The sequence below is a fragment of the Dasypus novemcinctus genome, chromosome 27, assembly GCF_030445035.2.
Source record: "Dasypus novemcinctus isolate mDasNov1 chromosome 27, mDasNov1.1.hap2, whole genome shotgun sequence".
Taxonomy (NCBI): Eukaryota; Metazoa; Chordata; class Mammalia; order Cingulata; family Dasypodidae; genus Dasypus; species Dasypus novemcinctus.
In genome coordinates this window covers 13,311,774-13,336,335 of record NC_080699.1, presented here as the reverse complement: position 1 = coordinate 13,336,335, position 24,562 = coordinate 13,311,774, and the positions used below count along the sequence as shown (strand labels likewise).

Below are 24,562 nucleotides of genomic sequence, written 5' to 3'. Positions count from 1 at the left end.
TCAGACTGCAGGGGAAAAAGGCGGTGGCCGGGGAAGACGACTTCCGACAGTAGCTAAGGAGGTTCAAGTTAATGACCTCCTCCTCCTTCCCTTCCCTTCTTTCACCGGAGGGCTTACTGGTACTTTCTCACTGCCCTTGCCCTGACTATAAAACTCAATCGACCCCCTGCTTCCTGAGAGTTGAGTTCTACTCTCTTTCTCCTACCGTGATGGCGATAAATAAAGGCATCCGTGCCTATTTCGCACTGTCGGGTGCAGTCTTTTCTTTGATAGGCTAGTCAGCCACTAAAATCTTTTCTCCAGCACAGTGAACCTCCTCTGGGGAGAAGGGTACTTTGGTGGAAAACTGTGAGAAGCACTGACTTAACCTGCAGGATTGTCTGTCACACTCTGGATAATTCAAGAGGAAATAGAGAAGAAAGCTGTTAGTACAGTGCAAAGCGTATAACAAACGTATATTGACATCAATTCTGCTCAAGGCGAACCTAATATATTTAAGAGAATGAGCCTTCCGCCGTCATCAAATCTCTAAACCCTGGAGGTGAATGAATCACCGGAACCTTCAGTGACGCTCAGATCTGCGCATGCTCTGTAAGTGGAGCAGAGCCCTTCCTTCCCGTCGCCGGAGCTCCGGTTTGTTTATTAAGTTACGACCGTCGTAAACTGGGATTTTTCTGACGGCTTCTTAGCTTTACGACCACAACAAGTATGGCGGCTGCCAGTGGTCGATTCGAAAGTGAGCGGAGTATTGAAGAGCGTAAAGAACAGACTCGGATAGCCAGGGCCGAAGTGTTGCGCCAGGTACCTACCTCCGTTTTGGGTGTCTTGAAGTTATTTTGAGTTTAAGAGTGGAGGGTTTCCGAGAGCTAGGCCTTCGACACCCTCATCCTCTGCCTCAGTACTACACCTTATTTGGGTGGTGTTTACTTTGGTGGTTCCCAGACTCTTGGGTATCTCTCGCATACTGGATGCTCTGGCGGTCCAGTTGCTCAGTCTTTTTCCGGAGGATCTGCTTTTCTTCTTCTGAGTTTCCTTGCCTTTTAAAACCACCCCTTCTTGACTTTTCTATCACCTAGGCTACCCAGTTTGAAGGAACTCCGCCGCTTGCAACGCTTCCCCTACCGGACTTCCCAGCCTTAGTCCTCGCTCCTCTTGTATAAGAAATGAAAATTTTTCCTTTTGAGGAGCATATGCAAAGCGCTTTGGAGTAACTTTTTTTTAATTGCTTCAACCTATTCTCTTACTGTTGGTATAAATTCCAGGCTTATTGTAAGCCCTTACTGATCTAAACAAGGGTTGACCCGAGACCTAGAACATTTAGCCCCTCGAAAAACGTTGAGAAACATTGTATATCTCATTAAGATTTATTGCGTAGAAGTAACGTAAAAAGAATGGAGGAAGTGTTATGTTATCTGGCAAGCTATTCAAGATATGAGAAGTTGGCAATAAAGGGGAAAAGTTGTAGTTGGAGAGTTACATGGGTACAAGTGAGGGTTTTAAGATGGGAGAGTTTTAAACGTTTAAATGAGAAGGAGCAGGGGTAATAATGACTGCAGCCATAATTTTAAAAAAATTAAGTTTCATTTGTTGTAGTACAAGCTCTAGAGGGTTTTGTTGTTTTTCTGTTTTAGCAAATTCTAGCAAATTTTTAACAACAGCAAAAAACAAATTATTAACAACAAAAAACCCTGTACATTTGCCATAACACACTTAAAAGTGAAACAAAGAATATATGAATACAGGTATTGCAGCCATAACTTACAGGGTTAGAGTAGGCTATTAGTCTTGGACAGGAGAGGTTGGTATTGTTCCCAGATTTCAGCACGTGCAATACAGAAGTATAATAAATATTCATCCTTTTCTTTGGTATTTCAAGTAATGTTTTAGAGGGAGTAAGGTTTGTAAGCATTCCTTTATTTTATTTAAAAAATTAAAAAAATTTTAAATAAGTTTTTGATTATGTAAATGTTACCTAAAGAACATAAGGGATTCCCATATGCCCCACTTTCTCCTCCTCTGACATTTTCCCGATATCAACAACATCCCTCCTTAGTGTGGTACATTTGTTACAACTGGTGAATATATATTGAAGCATTTTGTAGGTTATGACAAAAATATAATATGGTCTGTGTCCATCACTACAGTGTCATGCAGAACAATTCCAGTGTCCTGAAAATGCCCCCAGATTACACCTATTCTTCCCTCTCCCATTCCTCAGAACGTCTGGTGGCCACTGCCTATATGTGAATGATAATAGTTCTTCCATTACTAGAATAGTAATAAGTCTATAGTAGAATAATAATAAGTCTACTTTAGTCCATTGTTCATTCCTCAATCTTGAGGATTTTGGGGTGGTGATGCCCACTCTACTTCTAATTGAGAGGGAGCTTAGATCCCATGGGGCAGATGGATGGAACTGTCTTGCTTGCCGTTGCAGAAACTCTGTTCCTTGGCATGGGCATTGTCCGTCATCATCTCCCTGTTAGTTGTCCTGGGTGAGTCCAGTGAACTAGAGAGTAGGTGTTGTAAGCATTCTTTTAAATCCTTCTCTCTTTAAAAGACCTATCTGCAAAGTCAGCTTTATTTTCTTTCATTTAGTGTTTTTTGAAAGAGTTTAAACATTGATATTTAAATTGCTGTTTTTGAGATTTGGGGGCAGCTTGTTTAATATAACTGTTGAGTAAGGAAGAAAGATTAATTTGTGGGAGGATGAAAGGTAACAAAACAGTTCTAATAGGACTCTTGGTAAAGGACAGCAACCAATTGGATTAGATTGTTGAATTAGAACTCCGAAGATCATTTATTTGTGTAGAAACTAAGATTCCCTTGAGAACTTATATTTGTTTACAACATTAGCATTCATGTTAGAAATTTATTAAGTGTTTTCTTATTGTAATGCATTTTCATTTGAGGGGACTGTTTGAGCTACCTTACTTTTATTGGTGTGGAATAAAATGGCTCTGACTCACAAAAGCTGGAAGAAGAAAACTTCTAGTTTATCCTCTGATGCATTAAGAAAGAATATTCAAAACTTGGAAATAAGGCAAAAATATGACTGTGTCCCTTTAATATCAAACTAGAGAATTGTCTATGATTGCTTTCTAGTCATCTAATTAGGGAAATGTAACTTTGACTTATTATTTACTGTTGATTATAGTGGAGACTCTAAACTTAGATATTAACTTTTAGAAAACAAGGAAAATGTATTAATTGCCGATTGGTAGAGAGGTAGAGAATATATCCCTAAAGGTTACTGTTCCTTTGCCCTATTAGACATTAACCAGTTTTGAATCTAACTTAGCAATCATATTCCACCAATCTTTCTTCCCATTGATTATTTATAGACATGTTCCTTATATATATTTTTTTTTGAACTAGCTTTGTTATCTTTCCTATTCTCCCAATGAGATAATATGCTCACCTGTATTATTGTGAGAATTGTGTTTTTAACTTTATGAAATTATGCTTTGATAATTAAGAGTATAGAAGATTTCCTTGTCTGTGCCATTTTGTATGGTTAATATGTTTTTGAATATTTGGAATAAAAAGTGCTATACTTTAAATATTTACATTTTATCATATATTTTATTAGAGAAGTTATAGATTTACAGAAAAATCATGCATTAAATGCAGAGTTTCCATATACCACCCTCTTATTAATACCTTGCTAGTGTGGTGCATTTGTTACAATTCATGAAAGAACATTTTATAATTTTACTATTGTAGCCCATTGTTTACAATATATGTATATGTTTTTGAGTAGTTAATAGATTCATATAGTTAAAAATTCAAAAGTTACAAAAGGGGTTACAATGTGAAAGTCTCTTTTTTCTGATCTCAGCCATCCATTTCCCTTCTCTGAATGTAAAAGGTTTTATCATTTGCTTACCGATCCTTCCAGGAATATTTTATGTATATACAAGCAAATGTGTTTATACAGTTGTCTACTCCTCTCCCCACTTTTTAACATAAAATATAGCATACTTTACACGTTTCTTTGAATTTTGGTATTTCTCCTAACAATGTATTTTGATGGTCGATCTCCCTCAGTATATATTACTATAAAGATACAGAGCTTCATTCTTTTCAACAGCTACATAATATTCCTCTCTATTGATGTGTCATAATTTATTTAATCAGTCTCAATTACATTTATGTATTTCCAATCTTTCTGTATTTCAAAGAAGACTTTGATTCCCTTCATCCGTAGTAAATCCTGTGATATCATTTGCACATGTGAGTATGTATGTTGGATAATCTTTCACTATTACACTGCTGCAATGAAAACTTCATATATGGTCATTCACACATACTATCATTTGTACATATGTGCATTTATCTGTTGAATACATTCCTAGAAGTGGATATGTGCTTTTATAATTTTGATAGGTATGACAAGGTTGCCCGCCATAGAGGTTGTACCAGTTTACTTGGTCATCATCAGTGTATAAAGTATTTTTTCATACTTTTGATGTCATTGTATGCTATCAAACTTTGCAATATTATTTTTTAAAGATTTATTTATTTTTAAATTTTCTATGCTCATTGTTTGCTTGCCTTCTCTATGAGGCACGGGGAACTGAACTGGGACATCCCACATAGGAGGTGAGTGCCCAATGGCCTCAGCAAATCTGCTTCCCACAGGCTGCGGCCTCTGCTGGCCTGTGGCATCAGCTTGTTTAGGCGTCTGCTCGTTGAGGCGTCTGCTCACCGAGTTGGGGTGCAGTATCTAGCTCATTATGGCGGGTGTGGCATCTGCTTGTCTTCTTTAGGAGGCACTGGGACCTGAACCTGGGACTTCCCATGTGGTATTTGGGCACATAAGTGATTGTGCCACCTCTACTTCACTCAGTATTATTTTAAGATAACACTAATATCACTCTTGGGGCCTGATATTAGGCTCGTGATTGCTTAGCTCTCTTTTCCTGGGTATTTTAATTATTTACTTATTCTCCAATAATTCCCCCATAAGAAAACAAACAAAAATTATTCCCATCTTGGTTCATTATTTCACATTTCCCTCTACTCTGAATATTTTGTGACTGAGATCTCTTTCTTATGAATGTTTATGTAGTTTTTCTTTTCTGTTTTTCTCTTCAGTCAGTTGCCAGTGTCTGAACTAAGGATGCCTTTTTTAAAAAAAAATCAATCTTGCAATACTCATTGGAGAAGTTTTGAAACTCCTTTTAAAAAATGAGTGTTAAAGAGATGCATTTTTTATGGCTTCCAAATGAAGCCTTACCTTTTGTAATAAATGCCGTATGACTGATTAATTCCTTTAAAGCGCTTTAGAAGGAAGACCCAGGAGGGTTTTATTAATATGATGAAGGCGAAAGAGTAGTGTTTCTTCAGTCTGCTTAGTCTGCTTATGGCCACGGCCATTACAAGTTTTAACATATGATTGAGACAAGGCTGACAGATTTGGCTGGGAAAGAAACAATGAACCATTGTTAGATTCAGACAACTTATTATTTATATTGACAGTAAAAGAAAGACGAGTTAAAGTGCCAGCTCTCTGTGTTCCTTGTCCTATATGATGGCATTGAAACAAGGGCCCAGGTGACTGCACATGGAAGGTGGGACACTCTGTTGCTGAGGAGCAGATATTGCAGCTAAGTAGTTTTATAGCCTGCACGTGTTCTATAAAGAGGACGAGGCAGAGCCTCATACTTCATCAGAGAGCTGGGAGGTCATTAGAAACTGTCTCATGACACCTACCAGGAAAATAGGGCGGCAAGTGAGAAATTACCTAGTAGCAGTTCTTGTCAGGTCTCCATTGTTTCTTGTCACAGGACGATCAGAGCATTCAGCTAGGATTTAGATCCGCTGAGGTTAAGCCTTCCCTTCATGTACCATGTGAGTAAATGTAATGTTGTTTAGATGTCAAGGCAGAGCTGTTTCCCTGCACATCTCAGGTGTGTATATATACGTTTTAGGGCCATTAAAACTTCTTTAAGGATAAATGAATCATATGTGTTAGTTATTTCACTTTTTAAAACTTCTACTTGGTGAAAATGTATATAGATGATCTCATTCATTAATCATTCATGAAGTGTTTGTACCAATTGATGCAAGAATGGAAATACGAGACTTTTAGTGAGGTGATTTTTGTAGTTGAATATGCCTTCATTCCTCTGACTTTGATACTTCAGAATCTCCCTTTTGAATCTGTCTTCCTTATATCCAGTTCTGTAGTTAAAGGAAATAATATTATAATTCTTTTTTCCCATAGAATTTATCATATTATATTTTAAAGTTGGATAACCACATAATTTGTCATCTGAATTTTTGAGAGTGAAAGAGGGGTGCTAGTAACAATTATTCAGGGAAGAAGTCATAAACAAAGACTGAGTGGGCAAACTTGGTCATATATGGTCACCAACCAGTAGAGATCACTTCGTCCAGTCTTGCCATTTCATTGATGAGACAGCTGAGAGCCAGAGAGGCAACAGCTAGGGTTGTGTGTGTGTATGCATATGTATGTGTGTGCACATATACTTTGAAAACAGCATTTTCTTTGAAATTGCATGTCTATTATTATTATTTTTTATTTATCCCCCCTTTGTGGCTTTTTGCTTGCTGTCTGCTCTCTCTGTCTATTTGCTGCACACTCTTCTGTGTTTTTGCTTGTCTCCCTTTTTTGTTGCATCACCTTGCTGAGTCAGCTGTCTGTGGCACTTGCGGGCTGGCGGTACTCTGCAGCAACTGGGCCTGTCATTAAATAGCTTCTGAAAGCCAGTTTTCTATGGCTTCATACTATTTCATCTCATGGATATCCCGTATTTTGTATTTCCTTCTTCTGTAGTTAACCAATAGATTGTTTCTGTTTTCTCACTACTATAAATAATGCTGTGATTATAAATAGTCTGCTGGGTATTTTATTTCATTCAATTTTTATTTCGGCAAACATTCATTGAACTACTCTGAAAGCTTCTTGGGGATATAGAGATAAGAGATGTACCCATTTCAAAAAAGGCAAGAAAACAATAAATTAGAATTTAGCTATAATAAATTTTGTAGTAGACGTATGCATAGAGTTTGAGAAGCATCAAATCTAACTTTAGGGTTTGAAGGAGATAAAGAGAGGATAGGAGCAACTAGGAAAAATTTCCTTTAGTTGATTTGTTGAAGGATGAATAACAGTTAGCATTTGATTTTTAGGTTCCGGGACTGGGGATTGAACCAGGGTCCTCATATGTGGGAAGCCGGCAGTCCACCACTGGCTTCCCTTGGTTTTTAGAAAGATGATTCTAAATATCATCCTTTTTTTTTTTTTTGAGGGTGGTAGGGAGGTATGGGTGTTGGAGATTGAAGGCATGGATATCGGTTGCCTATCTGTTAACAAAAGTCAAAGGCAGTATCACTAAGAATGGTGAAAGGTAAAAGGATTCAAGGTACAGTTGAGGAAGTAAGTTCGGAGAGAAAAAGGATGGTATAGAATAGGTTCCAAGAATCTGTCCGTGTTTGGTGGCTCAATTCACTGGAGAGTCGTAATGTGGAAGGAGAAATGTGTTGTTTTTTTTTTTTTTAAATCTCTCCTATAGTTTGCTAAAAGCAAATTTCTCCTGGCAAGGAACAGGCAATTCCTTCATGAGAATGATATGAAAGTAGGAAGGGTTTTTGCTTTCTTTTTTGTGAAAAGTAGTTAGATCATTGTTCATTTTTGTTTTTCAATTTTATAGGCAAAAGCCGATTTTGAAAAGGAAGAAAGGGGTAAAGAACTTAAGCGACTTCGAGGTGAAGATACATGGATGCTGCCTGATGTGAACGAGCGAATTGAACAGTTCTCACAGGTGAATTACTAACATGTTTACCTGATGTAGGCATATCTGTCTTTTTTGAACTTATTCAGATTAATAGTGGAAGAGCAACTTTATAGAATATTTTCATAAGTTTCAGAATGAATATCACATAGTTCGTATTACTGAATAATCTTTTCTCTCTGGCAGAATTAATATGATTTTTTGGATGTTATAACATTGGGAAGATTTTGCTACTTGAGGAGGCTGGTAGAGAGCTCACCTTCAGATTCCGTGTTCACTTATAACAATCTTATGGATCTAAAACAACATGCATTTTAAGGATTGTGTCTTGTTCTTTGTTTCTCAACCCTTCTCTTCCCACATTTTTTTTTAATTAGAGAAGTTGTAGATTTACAGAAAAATCAGGCAAAGAATATAGAATCCTCATATACTACCCTGTTATTAACAGTATGCATTAGTGTAGTACATTTGTTACAACTGATAACACTTTTATATAGTTGTGCTATTAACTATAGTTCCTGATTTAATTAGAGTGCACTTTGTTGTACAGTCCTGTAGATTTTTTTGTTTTCGTTTTAATTTTTATTCTAGTAACAATATAAAACCTTAAGTTTCCCCTTTTAACCACATTCAAATATATAATTCCGTGCTGTTAATTACGTTCCCAATATTGTGCTACCATCACCACCATCCATTACCAAAATTCTTCCATTACCTCAAATAGAAACTCTGTATGACTGTAGCATTACTTCCTACTCCCTCCCCTTCCCCTTGCCCCTCGTAAACTAAATTCTAGTTTCTGACTCTTATGAATTTGCTTAGTCTAATTGTTTTCATATCCGTGTGATAATGGCATTATTTGTCCTTTTGTGTCTTATTTTATTCAACATGATGTCTTCAGGGTTCATCCATGTTGTTGCATGTATCAGAACGTCATTCCTTTTTAAAGCTGAATAATATTCCATTGTATGTATATTTCACATTTTGTTTCATTCATCAGTTGATGGACAGTTGGATTGAGCCCATCTTTTGACAATAGTGTATACAGCTGCTGTAAACATCACTGTGCAAATATCTGTTCCAATTCCTGCTTTCAGTTCTTTGGGCTATATACCTAGAAGTGAGGTTCCTTGGTCATATGATAATTCTATAATTTACTTTCTGAGGAATAGCCAAACTAGTTTTCATAGCAACTGCATCATTTTGTATTCCTATCAGCAGTGAATGAGTGTTTCTATTTCTCTGAATCTCTCCAATGCTATTCTATATTTATATATTTTAATATATCTTATATATATAGGTATTGTTTTTAGGAGTTACTGGGGATTGAACCCAGAACCTTGTACATGGGAAGTAGGCGCTCAGCCACTCAGCAACATCTGCTCCCCAGTGAGAGTTTTTTTGTTTATTTGTTTTGTTTTTAGGAGGTATTTAGTACCTAACTTGGGACCTTGTACATGGGAAACAGGTACTCAAAATCACTTGAGATACATCTGTAGAGAGAGGCTACATTTGAGCAATAAGGAGGCTTCCAGGACGTACATGCTTAGGCAACCTATAATACTAAGCTAAGTTTCAATTTCAGAGGAAAGGTTCATAAGTGTAGTCATCAATATCAAAGGCCTGTCAATAGACCATCCTCACTAGTCACTGCTCCTGTACTTGGGGGATTCTTGGCTCTTCCATTAGAGAATGTTGCAGAGCTCTCCAGGATGGGAATTCAGTATTCTTTGGTTATTGTGTGAATCCACCCACTGTGACAATACCCCATGAACTCTTTTTTTTTTTTTTTTTTAAAGATTTATTTATTATTTATTTAATTCCTCCCCCCCCCCTCCCCCCCCCGTTTGTCTGTTCTTGGTGTCTGTTTGCTGCGTCTTGTTTCTTTGTCCGCTTCTGTTGTTGTCAGCGGCACAGGAAGTGTGGGCGGCGCCATTCCTGGGCAGGCTGCTCTTTCTTTTCGCGCTGGGCGGCTCTCCTCACGGGCGCACTCCTTGCGCGTGGGGCTCCCCCACGCGGGGGACACCCTTGCGTGGCACGGCACTCCTTGTGCTCATCAGCACTGCGCATGGCCAGCTCCACACGGTTCAAGGAGGCCGGGGTTTGAACCGCCGACCTCCCATATGGTAGACGGACGCCCTAACCACTGGGCCAAAGTCCGTTTCCCCCCCATGAACTCTTGAGCACATTTATATGCCTTATAGGTATGCCACAGGTGAACCTCTCTCATGCATCCTCCATCACTGCTACATCAGTAATCCTCTGCTCACAGTTGTAACCCTTCTATGATCCAATATTTCTTATAAAAATGAAGCCAACAAATCTGTATTTTTAATACAAGTATTCTAGTGAATGTGAAATTGTATCTTGTAGTTTTCATTTACCTTTCCTTAGTGTGTAATGATGTTCATCATCTTTTCATATGCTTATTGGCCATTTGTATATCTTCTTTGGAGAGAGATGTATTCAAGCCTTTTGCCCATTTTTTAATTGGGTTGTACGTTTTTTGTTGTTGAGTTGTGGAATTTCTTTATATATTCTAGATATTAAACCCTTATCTAATATGTGGCTTCCAAATATTTTTTTTTTTTTGTTTAGGTTGTCTTTTACTTTCTTGATAAAGTCCATTGATTCACAAAGCTTTTTAATTTTGATGAGGTCCCAGTTATTTATTTTTTCTTTCTTTGTGTGTGCTTTGGATGTAAAGCTTAAGAAACCAGGGCCTAACACAAAGTCCTGAAGGTGCTTCCCAATGTTTCCTTCTTAGGAGTTTTATGATTCTGGTTCTCACATTTAGTTATTTGATCCATTTTGAGTTGATTTTTATATGTGGTTTGAGGTAGGGGATCCCCCTTCATTCTTTTGCAAATGGTTATCCAGTTCTTGAGCACCATTTCTTAAGAGACTGTTCTTTCCCAATTGAGTGAGCTTGGCAGCCTTGTCAAAAATCATTTGGCCATAAGTGTGAACTCTCAATTTGATTCCATTGGTCTATATTATGTCTTACAGATAGTGCCAGTACAGTGATATGTTAGGATTATTATGACTTTGTAATAAGGTTTTTTTTTCAATTTATTATCTTTTTAGTGTGCACAGGTTTATATTTTTAGGTTTGATAAAGATTTTTGTGTGTTTTCTAAATACACAGACAAAACAGTTTTTAAAGTTTACCTACATGTCTTAGGACATTTACACTAGCCTTAAATTTTATGATATTGGGTACTGAAATTTGGAGTACATGGAAGAAAAAATTGGTCTTTATAAAAGATCTTCTGAGAGAGCTCTTACAAACAGCAGGCAGAATAAATTGTTCTTTTATGTTTACAAAAAATTGTTTAAAAATGCTCTTATTTCCCATTTCATAATGGCCTCAACTTTCCCTCTCCTCAACCCAAAATTTTGTTCCTCACTAGTCAGGTATGGCAGTTTGAAATATTTTATGAATTCCAAAAGAGATACTGAATTTATTTGTAAACTGGTCTGTTCCTCTTGGTGTGGTACCCTTTGATTGTCTTAGATGCAGCTGAGATGCCTTTGATTAAATTGTGTTAAAATTAGGGCTTTGATTTGACCATGTCATTAGGGCAACTCAGTTTGAGTTCTCGACCCCTTGGTGGGCTATATAAGTGGACGTTCACTCAAGAACACATAAGCAGATACATGAGAAAAGAGGAAGGGAGCTCCATAGACATGGAAGAGGAGCCTGTGGCCCTGGGAAGAGGGATGAGCCATTTGCCTGATAGTTTCCAGCTGACCTTGTGAAGAGACCAGAGCAGTTGAGCCTGGAAAGAAATGAGCCTGGAAAGAAACGAGCCCTCCAGCCTACAGATGAGATCGGAAGGAGTTGGGACCACGGAGCCTTGAGAGAGAGAGAGACATTGTCTACCATGTTGCATGTGGCAACAGAGTTTGGTGAGGAAGTACGTCTTATGGTACCTTGAGATGAACTCTTTAGGGCCTTATAACTGTAAGCTTTTACCCCAAATAAATACCCTTTATAAAAGCAACAGATTTCTGGTACTTTGCATCAGCACCCCTTTGGCTGACTAATAAACCAGGGTACTTCAAATTTCAGTACCCAGTATTGTAAAATTCAAGGCTAGAAACCATCTTTTAAAGTGTGCTTATCCCCAGCATGTTTCAAATTACCTAGAATTGTTCAGCTTCACTTAAAGCTGGGCTAAAGCAGGAAAAGAACTTTCAATTTTAAATCCTAAATGTAACTAAGAAAAATCATCTGCTTGTTCTAAGCATGTATATTATATACCATAGATAAGTTTTAAGGATCTGGGTGAGTGGAAGGCACAGACAAAAACTGGGGTTCATATCTTGTTCTTCAGTTAAAAGCTATCATTTAAACAATGAAAATGCCACAGCTGATTGATAGTATGTGCCACACTGAATCTGGTACCTTATTATAGTCAAGTGACAAAAGTTGCTTTACAAGGAGGAATAACTAGTAAGGGTACTTATTTGGAGGAGGATTAGTCACCCAAATTCTTAACATAGTTTCATAGGGAAAACATGTCTCTGTAAACTTCTTTAAAGAACTGAGTTTCATTTCCCGTCTTCCCTTTGGTCCTTGCACACCACAGACAAGGTTGTGAAAGCAGAAGGAGTTGGTGTTGCCATTTCTTCTGCCCTTGGTCTCTGTGCTTTTTGCAGCGCCTCCAACAGCGCCATGTTGCAGCAGAGCATCCAAAGGTTCACGACCTCTGTCATCCGTAGGAGCCACTGTGAGGAGTGTTCAGGGACGAATTTGCCCTTTCCAGTGGAAAATAAGTGGCGGTTACTAATTATGATGACTTTGTACTTTGGATCCAGATTTACTGCACCTTTCTTTATAGTAAGACACCAACTGCTTAAGAAATAAGGATATTTTAGTTCATCTAGGAAACAGCTACAAAGAGGAGCATTTTCAGAAGCTCAATGCTGAAATATGGATCAAACGCTGATAAACTTATATGGCATATTGGATATGGTTGTAAATAAACTTACTACATGGAAAAAATAGAGCTGAATTCTACAGAAGTGTTAGTTAATGAGGTAGCAGTAGACATCCATGGAAAGAGGATGTCTTTCCATGGCTTCAGAAGAACTAAAAAATGTCAGCTCTGTTACACTAAGGCTTAAATCAGGCAAGTTTCTGAATTTCTCTGAGCCTTTCCTCATCTATAAAATGAGACAATAGGAAGCGGACTTGGCCCAGTGGATAGGGCATCCGCCTACCACATGGGAGGTCTGCGGTTTAAACCGCAGGCCTCCTTAACCCTTGTGGAGCTGGCCCATGCACAGTGCTGATGCGTGCAAGGAGTGCCGTGCCAGGTAGGGTTGTCCCCTGCATAGGGGAGCCCCACGCGCAAGGAGTGTGCCCTGTAAGGAGAGTCGCCCAGCGTGAAAGAAAGTGCAGCCTGCCCAAGAATGATGCTGCTCACATGGAGAGATGACGCAACCAAAGGAGACACAGATTCCTGGTGCCACTGATAAGGATATAAGTGGTCATGGAAGAGCATGTGGCGAGTGGACACAGAGAGCAGACAACTGGGGGGGAGGAGGGGAGAGATATTTTAAAAAACCAGCTACAACCTGCATTAAAAAAAAATAAAATGAGACAATAGCATCTACTAAATAGAGGATTAGATAACAATGCATGGCATAATGGCATATGAAGGCACTCAAAAACATGATAGATTTGGAGTCATTATTTTAAAATGCAAGATTTGAAAAATCCATTTTCCATCACACTTTCCCCTGCACTATACTACAGTCATCTTAAGGTCTTTTGTACAATATCACTTACTATAAATTTCCATGCCTTAATTCTTTTTTTTTAAAAGATTTATTTATTTTTGTGTTTATTTCTTTCCCTTTCCTCGTCCCACCCCAGTTGTCTGCTCTCTGTGTCCATTCACTGTGTGTTCTTTTGTGTCCGCTTCTATTCTTTTCAGCGGCATGGGAATATGTGTCTCTTTTTGTTGTGTCATCTTGCTGCATCAGCTCTCCGTGTGTGTGGCGCCACTCCTGGGCAGACTGGACTTTCTTTCGTGCTGGGTGGATCTCCTTATGGGGCACACTCCTTGCACGGAGGAGACACCTTTGCATGGCATGGCACTCCTTCGCGCCTCAGCACTGCGCATGGGCCAGCTCCACATGGGTCAAGGAGGTCCTGGCTTTGAACCTTGGGCCTCCCATGTGGTAGGTGGAAGCCCTATCCATTGGGCTAAGTCCGCTTGCCTGCCTTAATTCTTTTATTTATTTATTTATTTATTTTTTACCCCTGTTATCATCTTGTTTTTCCTCTTGGTTCACATCACCTTATTAAGCATCTAAAAAGTATTGTGCACTTACTTGTACCACACAGTTTTCTAAGCCCTCTATGTGTTAACTCATGTATTGCTTGCCATCAGATGTTTCTACCTAATCAGCTGGTGCTTTTCCCCCAAATTTAAAAGCTAATCATTACTGCTCAATTTCCCCTTCCTACAATATATTTTTATTTTTTTAGCTCTAAATGGCTAGGGTGCTAAAATTTACCAAAACATATAGTGAATATGAAAATGAGGACCAATAACTGTGACAAAGAGGGGACCATAAGGAAGTAACTGTTTCTGAGACTCTTAAGAAATACCTGATCTTGATATATATGAGAGGATCTGTCTTTTACTGCTGAGTGAATATGAAAAACAGTTTTTTAAAATTAAAAGCTCTAAAATATTTTTCATTAACCTATCAGTTATAAGAGGAAAATTTAGCAGATGTGCAGCACATAATTCTGCTAGGGCTCCATGGACAAAATTATGAGTATTACATTGTTACATCTCTGAGATCAATCTTAAGTTCTTAATATCTGTCAGATTCCTGAAATTGTACTGTATGCCAGAAAAATAATATACTTAAACAAATAGAAATATCCATTAGTATACTTTAGTACTAAAATAGTATTTAAAAAAGATCCAGAAGGGTAAGGGCAGTCCCTGAAGACCATGAAACAAAATAAATTATGCAGCCAACAGGTGAAAATATCTATCAGTTCTGTTTCTGATAAAATGTGTATACTTTAAGGAAGTCATGTTTATATAGGCTGAGGCTAATATATTCAAGAGTATAAACATTTTTCCTTTGGATTATCTTTCTAAAAACAAACTTTTAAAGTATATCTCAGTTGACTAAAAATATAGCCAAATCTGTCATAACACAACGTAAAAGGCGATAGACAATTATAGAATATTTTAAATTAAATATGTATTGGAATTTACACTTGGTACACTACAGGATTGTTATGCTTTTGTTTTTGTTTTAGTGGGAAATAAGGTTTGATGTACATGGCTAGTTACTGTTAATATGGTAAGTCTTAAGATCAGAAAGTATGAGTCCTCCAACTCTGTTTTTTTTCCAAGATGGTTTTGGTTACTCAGGGCCCCTTACCCTTCCATATAAATTTAATAATTGACTTTTCCGTTTTTGCAAAGAAGGCTTTTAGAATTTTGATTGGGATTGAATTGAATCTGTAAATGGCTTTGGGTAGAATTAATATCTTAACCAATTTAGTTGTCCAATTGGTGAACTTGGAATGTCCTTCCATTTAATTAGATCTTTGATTTCTTTTAGGTGTAGTTTCTAATTTTCTGTGTACAAGTCCTTTACATCCTTGGTTAGATTTATTCCTAGATATTTGATGCCTTTAGTTGCTGTTGTAAATGAAATTTTTCTCTCGATTCTTCTTCAGATTATTCATTGCTAGTATATAGAAAGAACACTAATTTTTTCTTGTTGATCTTATACTACCCTGCTACTTTCCTGAATGTGTTTGTAGATCTAGTAGCTTTGTTGTGGATTTTTCTGAATTTTCTGTATATAGAATCACATCATCTGCAAATAGGGAAAGTTTTAATTATTCATTTCCAATTTGGATATCTTTTATTTCTCTTTCTTGCCTAGTTGCTCTGGCTAGAACTTCCAGTAGAATGTCAAATAACAGTAGTGATAACACCAAAAGTGTATAAAAGTCTATAAGCTAAAATGTAAACCATAATGTAAAACATAAGGAAACTAAAAATTTAAAAATGTGTACAGTCTAAAATATAAATCATAATGTAAGCCAAAGTGGAACCATGTTTGATAGCTATGTTTCAAAATCTATACATGAGCTGCAGCAGATATAACATGAACATGTAAAAAGATCATTGCTGGGGAAAGGGGAAAAGGGTTTGATGTGGAATATATGGGAGTCCCCTATATTGTATATGTGAATTAATGTGATCTAAAACTTTTTTGAAGACAAAATTAAAAATTAGGAGAAAAAAAAAAAAAGAAAGAAAGGATGTAGACCCTGAGGAAGAAATGAAAGAAAGTGCCTTGCCACTGTACATACAGGGCAACACCTATATAGTAATGAAAGGCAAAACATTAAAAACAAAGCTTTATAATATTTTTCATTTTTTAAATACACCAATTTATTTTTACTTTATTTTAGTATTTCTAAATTAGTATGTATTTTATTTCTAAACTTTAAACCTATCACTACTGTGTTTCAATTTCCTAGTAATTGGATTTGGCAATATATTAGGCTTCATTGTTGAAGAAGTTTTGGACCACAGAGAGGTTTGGCTATGGCAGGGGAGGAATACTGGTGTGGGGTGTTATTGATGGTGAGTACATGGGTGGGAAGGAGTTCTCCAGGGCATGTATATAGGGGACATAAAAATGTTGTTATATATGTTGGGTATTTTCATAGTAGTTACAGTTATACAAATGTCAACTGAGGCAGTGCTGAGTTCCTACCCACAGGAACTCTGTCACATTCCCCAATGGAATAGCAATAATTCCCCAAGTGCAACGGCAAAGATCAACAAGGATGGATGGTCCAATAATGAGCCTTTGATAACAGATGATTATGCTTATGAGTCAATGTGCCTGAAATATGAACTAGGCCTAGAGCTGCAGGGTGCCTAAGAGTTACCTCCTGAGAACCTCCATGTTGCTCATATGTGGCCCATATGTGGCCACTCTCTAAGTCAAACTCAGCATGTAAATGCATTACATTTCCCCCACCATGGGACATGACTCCTAGGGATGAGCCTCCCTGGTGCCGAGCGATTACTAGCAAGCACCAGCTGGTGATGTAAATAGAAAAAGACCTTGAATAAAAGGGTCAATTCAGACCAGCAGAATATCTCAGCCCACATTTAGGATCATGTGTTAAAAACTGCTTTTTGACCTTGAATAAAAGGGGGAAATGGCAAAGTCAAATGAGTTTATATGGCTAAGAGTCTTCAAAAAAGAGTTGGGAGGTCATCAGAGGGATATGCCTTCGCACTCCTCAGGAGGACCCCAGAAACAGCCAAAGTGAATACAACCCAAGATACTGGTTCTCCTGAGGGCTACGGAGACCCACAGGGTATATGGTCGTGGCAGATGGATTTGGGGCTCTGTGCCATGTCAGAGGGCCCTACTTTGAAATTTGTGTTTCTGAGTGTGATGGAACTGGACTCAGATGTGACTTTTCTACACATGCCTCTTCTGTCACTTCTGCTGAACCTGTGGTTGGCATTAGGGATGGTGTATACTCAGGGAACTTGAATCTCTGGACTGCCCGTGTGCCAGCTGGGCCCTGAGCCTCAGCAGAGTTGCAACTCCTACTCTCTGGTTTGTAGGACTTACCAAGGTCAGCTAACAGGGAGGTGAAGATGGTCAACCACCAAACCAGGGAATCAAGAGTGCCTACATGGTGGCAGACTTGGCCCAGTGGTTAGGGCGTCCGTCTACCACATGGGAGGTCCACGGTTCAAACCCTGGGCCTCCTTGACCCATGTGGAGCTGGCCCATGTGCAGTGCTGATGCATGCAAGGAGTGCCGTGCCACACAGGGGTGTACCCTGCGTAAGGGAGCCCCACGTGCAAGGAGTGCACCCTGTAAGGAGAGCCTCCCAGCGCGAAAGAAAGTGCAGCCTGCCCAGGAATGGTGCTGCACACATGGAGAGCTGACACAAGATGACACAATAAAAAGAAACACAGATTCCCGTGCCGCTGACAGCAACAGAAGCGGACAAAGAAGAAGATGCAGCAAATAGACACAGAGAACAGACCACCGGGGTCGGGGGGGAAGGGGAGAGAAAATAAATAAATAAATCTTAAAAAAAAAAAAGTGCCTACAACTGCAAGCAGAAGAATTGCATCCATCATCCGTGTGGAATCTAAGCCCCCTTTTAATCTAGAGGTAGAGTGGACATCACCACCCCAGGGTCCACAGATTGGAGAAATAAAATATGGATTAGAGTAGACTTACTGATAGTCTACTACAAAACTATTGTGACTAGTAATAGAAGAAATTGTAGCATTGAGGTGTAGAAAGGGGCCACAGTATTTGCTGAGGGCAGGGAGAGGGAAAAAGAGATATGATGTGGGGGCATTTTTGGGACTTTGAGTTGTCCTAAATGATATTGCAGGATCAGATGCTGGACTTTATATATCCTGTCTTAACCCACTGAATGTACTGGGGGAAAGTGTACTATTATCCATGTGGTGCAGCAGTGCTCCCAAATGTGTTCACTGTGATGAGTGTGCCGCAGTGATGGAGGAGGTTGTTGGTGTGGGAGGGTGGGGGGTTTATGGGAACTTATGTTTTTTAATGTAACGTTTTTTATGATGTATATATCTTCAAAAAATAGAATTAAAAAAAAATGATGGGGTGGAGGGGTGGGGAGTGGGTTATATGGGAACCTCTTATGTTTCTTAATGTAACGTTCTTTGTGATCTATTAACTTTAATTTAAAAAAGTGTGAAAAAAAATAAGAGTAGTAATAGCAGGCATCTTTGCCTTGCTTGTTCCTAATCTTAGGGGGTAAGCTTTTGGTCTTTCACAATTGAATATGATTTTAGGTGTGAGTTTTTCCATAGATGTCCTTTATAATGTTGAGAAAAGTTTCCTTCTGTTACTCTTTTTCTGTGTTTTTATCAGGAAGTGATGCTCGATTGTGGAATACTTTTCTGCATCAGTTGAGATGATTATATGTTTTTTTTCCCCCTTAGTTTGGTTAATATGGTTTATTACATTAATTGGTTTTCTTATGGTGAACCATCCTTGTATACTTAGGATAAATCCCACTTGATCATGGTATTTAATTATTTTAATGTGCTGTTGCATTCAATTTGCCAATATTTTGTTGAGGATTTTTGCATCTATATTCATGATGATTATTGGTCTGTAATTTTCTTTTCTTATGGTGTCTTTATCTGGCTTTGGGATGAGCATGATAGTGGCCTCTTAAAATGAAATAGGGAATGTTCCCTCTTTAGTTTTTTTGGAGAGTGTGAGCACGATTGGTATTAATTCTTGAAATGCTTACTAAAATTCTGAGGCTTTTCTGTTTCGGCATATTTTTGATTACTGATCCAATCTCTTTACTAGTTATTGGTTGTTGAGTTTTCTGTTTCTTCTTGAGTTAGTATAGGTAGTTTGTATGTTTCTAGGAATTTGTCATTTCATCTAGATTATCTAATTCATTCTTCGTCATCTTCTCTTATAGTCCTTTTTATTTCAGTGGGCTTGGTAATTATAGTCCCCTTTTCATTTCTGATTTTAGTTTTTTGTATCCTCTCTCTTTTTTCCTTTGTTAGTCTGGCTTTTCAAAGGACCAATTTCTGATTTTGTTGATTCTGTTGTTTTTTTTTTCCCCTCTATTTCCTCTGTCTCCACTGTAATCTTTGTTATAGCTTTTCTACTGTTTGCTTTGGATTTAGTTTGTTCTTTTTCTAGATCTGCCAGTTTCGAGGTTAGGTCTCTGATTTGGGATCTTTCTGCTTTTTTAATGTAAGCATTTTGAGCTATAAATTTTCCTCTCAACACTAACTTTGCTCTATCCCATAGTTATGGTATGTTGTGTTTTCATTTTCATTCGTCTCAAGACCATTACTAAGGTCCTTGTGATTTCTTCTTTGGCCCGTTAGTCATTTTAAGAGTATGTTTTTAATTTCCGCATATTTGTAAATTTTCCATTTCTCCCCTTGTTATTGACTTCTTTATTGCATTGTGGTCAGAGAAGATACATTGTATGGTTTCAATATTTTTGAATTTATTGAGATGTGTTTTATGACCCAACATATGGTCTATTCTGGAATATGATACATGTGCACTTGAGAAGAAGGTATACTTTGTTTTTGATGGGTGAAGTGTTGTAAATATGTTTGTTAGGTCTAGTTGGTTTAGGGCAGGTATTCTTAACCTTTTTTGTTCCATGGACCCCTTTGCCAGTCAAGTGAAAAAACCACAGACCCCTTACTAAGTCTGCTATACTGTATATTATTTAATAAATATATCACTCCCTCACCAACACGTCCCCACAAAAATAATGCTTTTTTTTGAATTTCAGTTCAAGCTCACGGACCCTTTTTTAAAAACACCTGGTTTAGAGTATTGTTTAAGTCTTCTATTTCCTTATGATCTTCTCTCTTGCTCTTCTATCCATTATCGAAAGTGATGTATTGAAATCTATTATTAATATAGACCCATCAGTTTCTCCCTTCAAATCTGTTAATATTTGCTTCATATACTTCGGCACTTTGCTGTTAGGTGCATATATATTTAAAATTGTTATGTCACCTTGTTGAATTGACCCCTTTATTAGTATATAATGACCTTCCTGTCCCTCCTAGCAGTTTTTGACTTAAAGTCTGTTTCGTCTGATATTAGTATAGCTACTCTAGCTCTCTTGATTACTACTTGCATGGTGTATTTTTTTTTTCTCCATCTTTTCACTTTTAATCTACTTATGTCTTTGAATTTAAGGTGAGTCTCTTATAAACAGAATATATTTGAGTCATGCCTTTTTATCTGTTGACAATATGCCTTTTGACTGGTGAATTTGACCCATTTAAAGTAACTACTGATAATGCAGGACTTCCTTCTGTCATTTTGATGTTGTTTCTTTCTAAGTCTTATGCCTTTTTTCACCCTCAAGTCTTCTATTCCCTACTTTCATATGTATTTGTATTTTTGTATTGTGCCATTTTGTGTTCCTTCTCCTTTATTTCTGAATATATTTTTTCATATATTTTCACTGTGGGGTTAAGTTTAGCATCCTAAATCTATAAGATTCATATTTATGTTGATACAGGGTTCCCATACTTCTCCTTTCCCTCACTGTTTTTAGTACTCGAGACCACTGCCTTCTTGGGTCTATGGTTTGTGATGAGAAGTTGACATTAATCTTACTGGAATACCTTTGTATGTAACTTGTTGCTTTTCTCTTGCAGCTTTTAGAACTCTCTTTGTCCTTGGCAGTGGACAGCTTGATTACCATGTGTCTGGGCCTAGTTCTCTTTGAGTTTATCCTGTTTGACATTCTTTGGACTTCTTGATGGTCACGTCTTTTGTTAAACATGAGATGTTTACTGCCATTATTTCTTTTATTATTTCACCTGCTCCTTTCTCTCTCTCTTCTCCTTCTTGGACCCCAATAAAATGTTTGTATGTTTGATGGTGTCCAAAGGTCTCTTAGGCTTTGTTTGCTCTTTTTTATTCTTTTTCTTTTTGCTCCTCAGAAATCATTTAATTTGTCTTGTCTTTGACATCACTGATTCTGACTTTTGCCACCTCCAGTCTGCTGTTGAAACTCTGTAGGGAATTTTTCATTTCAGTTTTTGTGTTCTTCAACTCCAGTATTTCTGTTTGGTACCTATTGAGAATCTAAAAGAGATTCCCATATTGTTCATTCATTGCTTTCCTCATATCCTTTAGTTCTTTCTCCCTGTTTTCCTTTATCTCTGTGAGCATATTGAGGGTAATTAAAAAAAAAAAAATCTTTGTCTGATAAGTCCAAAGTCTCATCCTCTTCTTTGGTGGTTTCTGGATTTTTATCTTGTTTCCTTAGATGGGCCATCATTTCCTGTTCCTTTGTTGTCTTGTAATTTTTTGTTGCTGGCTGAACATTTTAATATTTTAAAGTATTAGTTAACTATGGGATTTAGTTCCTGAGCTGTTTGTTTTTTAAGTTTGTATCTAGCAAGTGATATGACAGAGATTTTCTTGAATGTCAAGAGCTAATCACTAATTCAAAGTTCATGCACTTCGGAACACTGCAAGGTACCTCAAAACTATGCCTAAGGGCCATTTTGAACAGTGAAATAAAATAACAAAAGGCATAAAAAATGGGAAGAATATGTCACTAAATATATGTGAAAAGGGCACTTATTTACAGTATGAAAGCTGAAACAATATGGCAGGGTATTGCTTTGGTCTGCTTCAGCTGGGAATGTATACATCAAATGACAGAGTTTTTGCTGCACTTCGCATGTCCACAAATGACTTTTAAAGTGCCGTGAGTATTGCTTTTAGGGTTACATATACATTTTGGGTTAATTCACAAATATGAAATCCATGAATAATGAGGATATGCATAACTGAGTATATACATGCACACATACACAAATATATATGTGCATATATGTATTTAATTCACTGTATTTGCCTGTCAAATGAATCTTCAAATAAACTAACATTAAAACTTCTATTTTCTGACAAGAAGATCAACTATATGACTTACTAATAGTGCACATATTTTAGAAGCATCTAAAGGTTTCTTTGGAAGATTTTATTTATTTAGTCATATTCCTTATCACATTTCATGAAAGATTTCAGATTTTTTGGAAGATGAATTTTTCCCCTCAGAATGCTTCCTTTTAAATGAAAAAAAAAAAACGGAATCATTTCTAACCTGTTAAAAATCATGATTTATAGGAACACTCTGTGAAGAAAAAGAAGAAAAAAGACAAGCATTCAAAAAAAGTAAAGAAAGAAAAGAAGAAAAAGAGCAAGAAACAGAAATATGAAAATGAGTCAGCTGATAGTTCTTCGGTAAGTATGTGCTAAAACTAACCAAAGGAGCTATATGAGAAAACTTTATATGAAGAAATGATATATAGGAACTTAAAGAAATATATGGAAATATTGCTAGTTATCAAATGAAAATTCCTGGGAGACATCTACTTGGGATGTCCAGGAAATATTGGAAATATGAACCTTGGGTTCCAGAGAGAGGTATGAGGATAGAGATATAGTTTGGAGATCATTGCTAGTTTGAGCCGTTGGAATAGATGAAATGCCTAAAGAAATTGAAAAGAAAGAATTACACTGGGCATTGAAGAACCTGATAGGAAGTAAAAGACATTAAAAAGAAGTAGTTTGAAAATTAGAAGAAGCTGGACAGAGCTGTATTGTAAAAATAAGGAAAAGAATTTCAAGACATTTGAGAGTTTATTACCCCTGTTTGCTTTTCCACAGAAATTAGCTTTTAAGTCTTTAAAATAAGATGTGCTTATATCCTTATCTTTGGGGACAAAAGGACAAGTAGCTGGGTCTGCTGAACCTCTGACCCATTCTGGGGTGGAAAGAAAAAGCATGGTATATCCCTCATGCATGTTTTCAGAAAGAAAAGTATGTCTTGTGTTTAGGGAGTGATGAGCTAGTGATGTTTAGGGATAAATGGGTTATGTTCTTAATTGAATCACCAAAACCAAAGCCTGACATCTCTTGTAGTTTCAAAAACTAAATTTTTGGCAGTGTACCTTGAGATGGTAATTGGCTAGTGAAAACCTATTTTATGTGAGAATGCAGTATTTTAAATTGCAGTGAGAGACACATTTGAATAGTCTTGTAGGCCGCCCAGCATAATTTGTAACAATAGGAATATTTATATTACATAGAAAAAAATTTTTTTGTATATAACTCAGAACAAAGGAAGTGAGAAAATCTTAAAGCAAAAAGAAGGTAGAGGCACTGTTTCTCCAATAGTGGTTTTGAATTACTGCGTCTGTTGAAAATTTGATAAAAGTCATCCTTTTTAGTTTATTGGGGTTTGTAAAGAGATCACAAGTTAGGAATCTTTATCCTGTGGGGATAGGTCTATTAGGCAGATTAAACATTTATGTCATTTAGTTAGGGACTGTTTCTCTTCCATATTAGAGATACATTGTCCCATTCTTTCTCTTTGTTCTTCCCCGGAAATATATGTATGTCTTTCTTTTGCAACATGTAGTATATGTATTTGTTCATACATACGTAAGTTTTATAGCATATCTTAGTGAAAATGGTTTGAATAAATGCTCATTGCCAACATCAGACTTAAGTGGATTAAAGAATGAAAGAGGAATTTGTACTGGCAGTAAAGGGAATGAAGGACAAAGGGAAAGCTGGAAGAGTCAGGGCTGCCAGTTGATCGTTTGGAGAAAATATTTCTAGGGAAATAGGAATATCTTTGATAGGTTTTAGTATAAGGATAATGCTAGTCTTATATATAAGTTAGAAAGTATTTCCTCCTCTTTTATTTTCTGATAGAGTTTGTACAAGATTGGTGTGATTTCTTCCTTAAATGTTTGTTAAAATTTATGACTGAAAACATTTGGGCTTGGAATTTTCTTTGTGGAATAGCTTTTAATCACAAATTTAGTTCCTTTAATAGCTGTATTAAATATTTTCTGTTTCTTTTTGAGTCAGTTAGATAATTATGTTTTTCAAATAATTTATTTCATCTGAATTGTTGAATTTATTGTCATAAGGTTGTATAATCTGTTGCTCTTTAAATGTCTATAGGGTCTGTAGTATGTCCTCTCTTTCATTCCTGATTTTGATAATTTGTATTTTCTCTCTTTGCTTGATCAGTCCAGTTGAGGTTTATCAATTTTATTAAACTTTTCAAAGAATTGATTTTTGGTTTCATTGATTATCTCTGTGTGTTTTATTTCACTGGTTATTGCTGTCTTCATTATTTCTTTCCTAATAATTTTGTGTTTAATTTGCTTTTCTAG

General features: G+C 37.0%; 1 protein-coding gene across 2 annotated transcripts in view; it reads left to right on the top strand.

The window, feature by feature from the left end:
- The first annotated feature begins 602 nt into the window (after positions 1-602).
- Positions 603-24,562, top strand: part of CWF19L2 (CWF19 like cell cycle control factor 2) — a 138,716-nt gene continuing 114,756 nt past the window's right edge. For both annotated transcript variants that reach the window (XM_058289437.2, XM_058289438.2), the window contains exons 1-3: positions 603-801; positions 7,683-7,793; positions 22,497-22,613. In XM_058289437.2, the coding sequence (XP_058145420.1) occupies positions 709-801; positions 7,683-7,793; positions 22,497-22,613 (321 nt within the window). In that variant the 5' untranslated portion in view covers positions 603-708. The remainder of the gene's footprint in view (positions 802-7,682; positions 7,794-22,496; positions 22,614-24,562) is intronic.